The sequence below is a fragment of the Rhinichthys klamathensis genome, unplaced genomic scaffold (assembly GCF_029890125.1).
Source record: "Rhinichthys klamathensis goyatoka isolate OS25496 unplaced genomic scaffold, OSU_Roscu_1.1 h1tg000142l_1, whole genome shotgun sequence".
Classification (NCBI taxonomy): domain Eukaryota; kingdom Metazoa; phylum Chordata; class Actinopteri; order Cypriniformes; family Leuciscidae; genus Rhinichthys; species Rhinichthys klamathensis.
In genome coordinates this window covers 320,001-327,500 of record NW_026606677.1, presented here as the reverse complement: position 1 = coordinate 327,500, position 7,500 = coordinate 320,001, and the positions used below count along the sequence as shown (strand labels likewise).

The 7,500-nt window shown below is 49.6% G+C and overlaps 1 protein-coding gene across 1 annotated transcript in view; it reads left to right on the top strand.

Moving 5' to 3' along the window:
• tmem254 (transmembrane protein 254) overlaps positions 1-7,381 on the top strand; it is a 12,604-nt gene extending 5,223 nt beyond the window's left edge. Inside the window, exons 3-4 of the mRNA XM_056257741.1 lie at positions 6,825-6,884; positions 7,090-7,381. Coding sequence (XP_056113716.1) covers positions 6,825-6,884; positions 7,090-7,213 — 184 coding nt within the window. The 3' untranslated portion in view covers positions 7,214-7,381. The remainder of the gene's footprint in view (positions 1-6,824; positions 6,885-7,089) is intronic.
• Positions 7,382-7,500: the final 119 nt, after the last annotated feature.

The following is a 7,500-nucleotide window of genomic DNA, read 5'->3' as shown; positions in this document are numbered from 1 at the left end:
TCGCCGCACATCTGTGCCCGCCCTCCACGAGATGGCGCTCATCACCTGTGCTTCCTTCTAAAGCCTGCAGAGCGACTTCGAGCTTCCACGCGCTCGCTTACTCAGCCGACGGCCACGCAGCCTCTGCACTTCACTCCATGACCGTCCTCCAGATTCTACAGGGTGATTTACTGCGTGAGTGGGACGAGAGCGGAAAAAATCCCCCCTCAGTCGCGGATTTGAGGAGCGCCACGGACATTGCCCTTCGCGCTACAAAGTCTGCTGCTCAAGCCCTGGGGAAATGTATGGCCGCCATTTGCGTGTCTGAAAGACATTTGTGGCTCACGCTCGCCGACATGGGAGATTCCGAGCGCGCCGCTTTTCTCAACGCCCCGCTCTCTCCGTCCGGCCTCTTCGGATCTGCTGTCACGGGTATCGTTGACCGTTTCTCCGTGCAGAAAGCCTCCCAGGCCATGAATCTTTTTCTGCCTCGTCGCGCTAGCTCCTCTGCAGGCCGCTCACGTGACCAGCTCGTGACCTGCACGAGCCCCACCCCAGCGCCCAGCTCAGCACAGTCAGACTTCTCAGCGACGCCAGGGCGGCCGCCCTCGTTCTCGCTCTGACAGCCGCCACAGACCGCCGCCTCCCCGCGGGCCTCGGTCCAGGATCACGCTGAAACCTGATCACTCAAAGTCTGCCTAGCACAGCTGAGAAAAAGACGGCGCTCTCCCGCCGAGGCCGGACCGCCGTCAAAGTTTCGCCCTCTGTTAGTCCCCGCTCACGCGGCTACTACAGCAGTGTACCCCGCCATTACCAAGCCGGTTCCCTTTCCAGCTTGCATGAGCACAAACGCCGTTATCATGGCGACCCAGAGAAATCTCAAAAAGAGCATAAAAGCCTCACGTGTAGAAAATGTGCCCACAACACTGTGTTCACTCATACACAAAAGCATTTCAGTTCCCGTGTGTGTCACAGAGCCCACTCTCATAAAGCGGTTCCAACCCGCTCGAGTTTCAGAGTACATAAGCGCGCCCACGAGCCCGTGTGCGCGTCCCACCTCTGCTCACTCTGTTACACGGCCCTTAAACTCATCTCTGAGTGTAAGTCCCGCTGTCATAAACACGATGAGCGCGCCCGCGCGGCCCGCTGTGTGCAGCAACGGGGACCATGTAGCCATTCACCCCTTAGCGTTACGCTTCAAAGCGTGGGAAGCTATTCCGGGAATTTCCCAGTGGGTGCTAAACACAATAAGGCTAGGCTATCGCTTACAGTTTCACCGCCGCCCTCCACGTTTCCGAGCGCGGCTAGAAACTATTGTGAACCCAGAAGCAGTGACTCTGCTCCGTTCAGAGATAGCAAAACTATTGTGCAAAAGGGCTATAGAGAGAGTCCCTCTATCTATGAGCGAGTCGGGGTTTTACGGCCGTTATTTTCTGGTTCCAAAGAAAGACGGCGGCCTCAGACCAATCTTAGACCTCAGATTTCTGAACAAAGTTCTCATGAAGAGACCGTTCAAAATGCTCACTGTCAGAAAACTCCTCGCGCATGTGCGCCAGGGGGACTGGTTCATTTCACTAGATCTGAAAGATGCTTACTTTCAGATTCAGATAAATCCCCTTCACAGGCCATTCTTACGTTTCGCCTTCGAAGGCCAGGTTTATCAATACACCGTCCTCCCGTTCGGCCTATCCCTAGCACCCCGCACGTTTACGAAGTGCATGGATGCGGCGCTCGCCCCCCTGCGGAGTCAGGGGCTGCGAATACTGAACTATTTGGACGACTGGCTGATTTTGGCACAATCACAGAGGGAGCTACTGTCTCATCGTACAGTTCTCCTCGACCATCTGAAAAGTTTGGGCCTCTCTGTCAACTGGACAAAGAGCGCACTTCAACCCAGTCAGACTATCTCCTTCTTGGGTATAGAGCTAGACTCGGTCTCAATGACGGCTCGTCTGTCTACACAGCGCGCGCGCCGTGTGCAGCGTCTCGCCGCATCTTTTCAGATGAACAGACTCACACCTCTGAAAACTTTTCAGAAGGCGCTGGGTTACATGGCCTCAGCCTCCGCAGTGCTCCAGCTGGGGTTACTGCGCATGCGCCCGCTTCAGTTCTGGTTGAAGAGCCGTGTGTCTCACCGCGCGTGGACCACGGGCCGCCAGCTGATAAAGGTAACGCAGACCTGTATCACAGCTCTGCAGCCATGGACCATGACAGAATGGTTTCAGCGGGGCGTTTCCATGGGGACCTTTTCTCGCCGAAAAGTCATTTCGACAGACGCATCCAACATGGGTTGGGGTGCGGTCTGCGAGGGCTCACCGGCCTTCGGCCCCTGGTCAGCTCAGGAGAGTCTCCTCCACATAAACTGTTTGGAGATGCTGGCGGTCGAGAACGCGCTCACGCGCTTTCTGCCGCGCATTCACGGTCACCATGTGCTGATCCGTTCGGACAATATGGCTGTGGTCTCCTATCTAAACCGTCAGGGCGGAGTCAGATCCAGAAATCTCTTCCGGCTGACAGAACGCATTCTAGTTTGGTCCCAGTGTCACCTGCTCTCGCTCAGAGCGACGCACGTGCCGGGCCATCTGAACGACGGTCCAGACAGTCTGTCCAGGAACCCCATTCCCCCTGGCGAATGGTCCCTGCACACTCTTACAGTCCAAAAGCTGTGGCGAATATTCGGCAGAGCAGAGGTGGACCTCTTCGCCTCAGAAGAAAACACCCACTGCCCAATATTTTTCTCAAAACGCGAGGACGCGCTAGCCCAGACCTGGCCCAGCCGCCCGCTTTATGCATTCCCTCCGGTTTCTCTGCTACCGCAGGTGCTTCAGAGAATCAGGGAAACACGCCACTCGGTGCTCCTTATAGCCCCGCGTTGGGAAGGTCAGACTTGGTTTCCGGAGCTCACTCAGCTGTCACCGACAGCCCCGTGGCCCATTCCAGTCAGAACAGATCTCCTCTCCCAAGCTCGCGGCACGATCTGGCATCCCCACCCAGAGCGCTGGGCGCTTCATGTGTGGGTGATCAACGACTACCCGTTGCTTTGCCAGAAGGAGTGTTAAACACGATCATGCAGGCTAGAGCGGCTTCTACTAGAAGGCTCTATGCGTCTAAATGGTCTGTGTTCTCTAAGTGGTGCACCGACAGAAACGTGGACCCACGGTCATGCGAGGTTCCTTCCTTGCTAGTTTTTCTCCAAGAGATGTTGGACAAGGGCAGGTCCCCGTCCACTCTCAAGGTGTATGTGGCAGCCGTCGCAGCGTTCGTTGAACCCCGGCGCAGCCAGTCACTGGGCAAAGATGGCTTAGTCATCCGCTTCCTCAGGGGAGCTAGAAGGATGAACCCCTCACGCCCCCCGTCGGTGCCGATTTGGGACCTTTCCATAGTTCTCGAAGCTATGAAAGCCCCCCATTCGAACCGTTAAACACCGTGGATCTCAAATACCTTTCGCTCAAAACCATCTTTCTGCTCGCGCTCGTGTCAGTGAAGCGTGTGGGGGACCTTCACGCGCTGTCCAGCAGCGCTTCCTGTCTGGAGTTTGGGCCCAATGACTCCTTAGTCGTTCTCAAACCTAGACATGGTTATGTCCCAAAAGCGATTGGTACCCCGTTCAGGGCACAAGTTATTTCCCTATCGGCTCTGCCTGCATCCGATAGCGAATCTGACTCTAATCTCCTGTGTCCGGTCAGGGCCCTGAGATTATACTTTACTCGCACTGCTCCGGTCAGACGAGCTGAGCAGCTTTTTGTTTCGTTCGGTGGGCGCACCAAAGGGTTGGCCGCCTCGAAACAGACTCTGTCCAGATGGATAGTTGATGCCATTGCAGCCGCATACGCGTCAAAAGACCTGCCATGCCCTCTGGGCATCAGGGCCCATTCCACTAGAGGCATGGCCTCATCGTGGGCTTGGTCCAGCGGAATTTCCATTCATGATATTTGTGTGGCAGCGGGATGGGCTCCACCTTTATCAGATTTTACAATCTGGAAGTTCCCGCCTTGCAGGCTAAACTACTAGCAGTCTAGTATGTTACAGCTCTTCTGGTTGAGCTGCACTATAGGGAGTTATTCACGCAGACCGGTCTCGTTCTGTCCCTCCTTATCATGTGCTTATGTACTTCACAATCCCCGGCCCGCTCCGCTGGCCTTTGTCACATGTACATATTTTATTTTCACTCATAAGGGTTCCCCGGGGTAGAGGTCTTCACGGGTCCACTTGGATCCGAAAACCCGAGGTCCGACCCGAGACCCGAACGGGTTCGGGTCCAAAACTCCGACGAGTGTCTCGGACACGGGTCGGGTTCGGTATTAGTGGCCTCGGGTCTCGGGTAATTTAAAATAAATATGCCTTTTCCAAATGGACCCGAGAAGACCCGAATTATTTTAAACTATGTTGGGCATTTAAGAAAATTGCAGTATTTAAAACAACTCTATGACACCGTTCTCTCACTTTTTCTAAGTGAGAGAGCGAATCCGCGCTTCTACGTGCAAATGGGCTATAAGCATTAGCACGGTTGCCTCCGCATTTATTTACTCAGTTGCTCGCTCCACATAAACCAACCCCTCCCTTTGCCAAGAAGAACTAGTGCGCCATCATGTGGATGGATGTTTGACTAAATGCAAGTATTTGAATTGTCGTTTAGCCAGGCCTGTCAATCAATTTTAAAAATACGCGACACTGTCAGAAAACCATGGAGGCGATAACAGAAATTGCGAAAAATGTCAGGGAAAACGAATGGTGGTTCTAATCCTCGTATGGACCGGTAAATAACATTATGCCAAATTTTATAGGACGTAATGGGTTACAGTGATGTGTGATTGACATTTTAGCACTTCAGCACGCTTACACTTGCGCGTCTATGTTAAGTGCATTTTTGAGAAACGCAGAGCTGCAGGCTGTGCACAATGTAAATGCCGTTTACGTTCGGGTCCAGTCGGGTTCTAAAGGAAATGCCGTCAGGTCGGGTCGGACTCGGGTCTAATTTTATCGGGTCTGTCTCGGGTCGGGTTTTTCTTTAAAAAAAAAAATTTATGCACGTCGGGTTCGGGTAAGTAGTGATTCGGGTCGATTCGGGTCGGGTACAGTTTTTAGGACCCGAGAAGACCTCTACCCCGGGGTCCCCCCTGGGACTCATAGTGGATGCTTAGCACGCACGGCGTTGACCAGGTGTTCCCGCAGCGTAAGCTAGCTTAGCCAATACGAGAGAACCTCTCGTAAGAGAACGAATCGGTTACCTAACGTAACCTCGGTTCTCTCTAGATGAGGGAACGAGTATTGCGTTCCTGGCCGTGCTTGTGCTACTAGCGTTCTCGCTTCATTCTATGAAAACCAGAGTTTGCAGCCTGAGAGGCGAATTTATACTCTCTGGCCACGCCCGTTTCGGCGGGCTCTGACGCAATGAGAGCAGGTCAGACTCTCATTGGCCGAGAGTTCATTCGTGTCTCCTCATAGGCTTAAGCAGTTCCCTGTGAGCGAGCCAATGAGCTGCTAGCTAGCCTGCTCATGCTCTGCTGCAGCTGAACTGCGTTGACAATGGATACAAAATTATAGGATAATTTTTGGCTTCAATTTCTCAGAAAAGATTAATCTTTCCCGCAGCGTAAGCTAGCTTACGCAATACTCGTTCCCTCATCTAGAGAGAACCGAGGTTACGTTAGGTAACCCATTCGTTTCCTCTAGTGGAAGCGTGTGGAACTGCAGCCGAACACACACACACACACACACACACACACACACACACACACACACACACACTGAACGCTCATTTACTGAGAGATTAGACTCAGCTTGTTTAGATTTATGGCTTTGATTTTCTCACAGTTTTAGAGTAAAACGTGTTTTTGGAAAATATACACTACCGTTCAAAAGTTTGGGGTCGGTACGATTTTAAATACTTTTAAAAGAATTCTCTTCTGCTAACCATGGCTGCGCTTATTTGATTAAAAATACAACAAAAATCAGTTATAGTATTAAATATTATTCCAGTGTAAATCAGCTGTTTTCTATGTGAATATATAGTAAAGTGTAATTTATTCCTGTGATCAAAGCTGAGTTTCAGCATCACCAGTGTCAGTGTCTTCAGTGTCAAATGATCCTTCACAAATCACTCTAATATGAGGATCTGATGATCAAGAAACATTTATGATTATTATCAGTGTTGAAACAGTTTTTGGTCTGTCAGTTGTACAGTTTTTTTTATTTTTTTTTTATTCTTTGATGAATAGGAAGTTCAAAAGAACAGCATTTGTTTGAAATAGAATCTTTTGTAACATTATAAATGTCTTTACTGTCCTTGATAAATAAAAGTATTGATTTCTTTCCTCCAAAAAATAAAAATAAAATTCTCACTGACCCCAAACTTTTGAACGGTAGTGTATATTTCATATAAAAATTGAAAATAGTATTTTTGTGCATTTTTCATAACAATAAATGTAAAAAAAATGTTTTTTAACTTTTTAAAACTTTTTCCACTTCAGCAATAATCTGCCGAGTGTCGTGTTTGAGAAGAGACCAAACTTCAGTCTGTCGCTCTAAAGCGTTCAGGATCTCCAGTTTGAGCTGGACATTTAATTTTCAGGTCTATGCTCAAAAATAATACAGCGTAAATATAATTTAGTACCATAAAATCCCCTAAAAATACAATTTTTTTTTATTTTATATATTATCGAACTAAAATATAATACATTAATTTAATTTAAATAAAAAAATACATGTGAAGAGCACCAGAGGGTTAAATAATGTTTTCATGAAAAATACATTATGTTCATATGAAAAACTCTGCAACTGAACAATAAAACAATAAATGTCAGAGTCTGATGATGTGTGTGTGTGTGTGTGTGTGTGTGTTTCAGATGGTATCTGACATGGATCATCCATACACTCGAGGCCCTGTTTGCGCTGAAGGTTTGCAGGTGAGATGTGTGTGTGTGTGTGTGACAGTTCATGTGTTCCGCCACAGGGTGGCAGTGCAGATCATCTTCACACTGACTGTGATAATACCAGAGTTACTACATTACCTTTACATGACAAGAATCTGTGTACATAAATGAAGATTGACATTGTGTGTGTGTGTGTGTGTGTGTGTGTGTGTGTGTGTGTGTGTGTGTGTGTGTGCAGTGATAAAGGCATCGACAGCTCGTCCACTCGTCTGCTGTGGTTTGCTCAGACCTTCTTCTTTGGATTCGCGTCTCTCGGTCTTCTGCTCAAATACAAACCCGACGGCCGATCCAAGCGCCAGTGAGCGACAGCACAGCCCTTTCCCAGCATGCACTGCTCTTCATCTCCCAGCATGCACTGGTCTCAGCCGTCAGTGCAATAAACATCACAACACACGTGTGTTTACATGAACCTGCAGTTTATAGCCATGAAATCCAGTGATCATGGAAACGTTATGAACCCTATCCAGACAGCGACACGGAGTCGGCCACATCCGGAGTGTGTGTGTGTGTGTGTGTTCACTGCTCACTGCACATGTTCCGGATCTGGGCAGGATCCGGAGTGTGTGTGTGTTTCCAGGTGTGGGCCGGA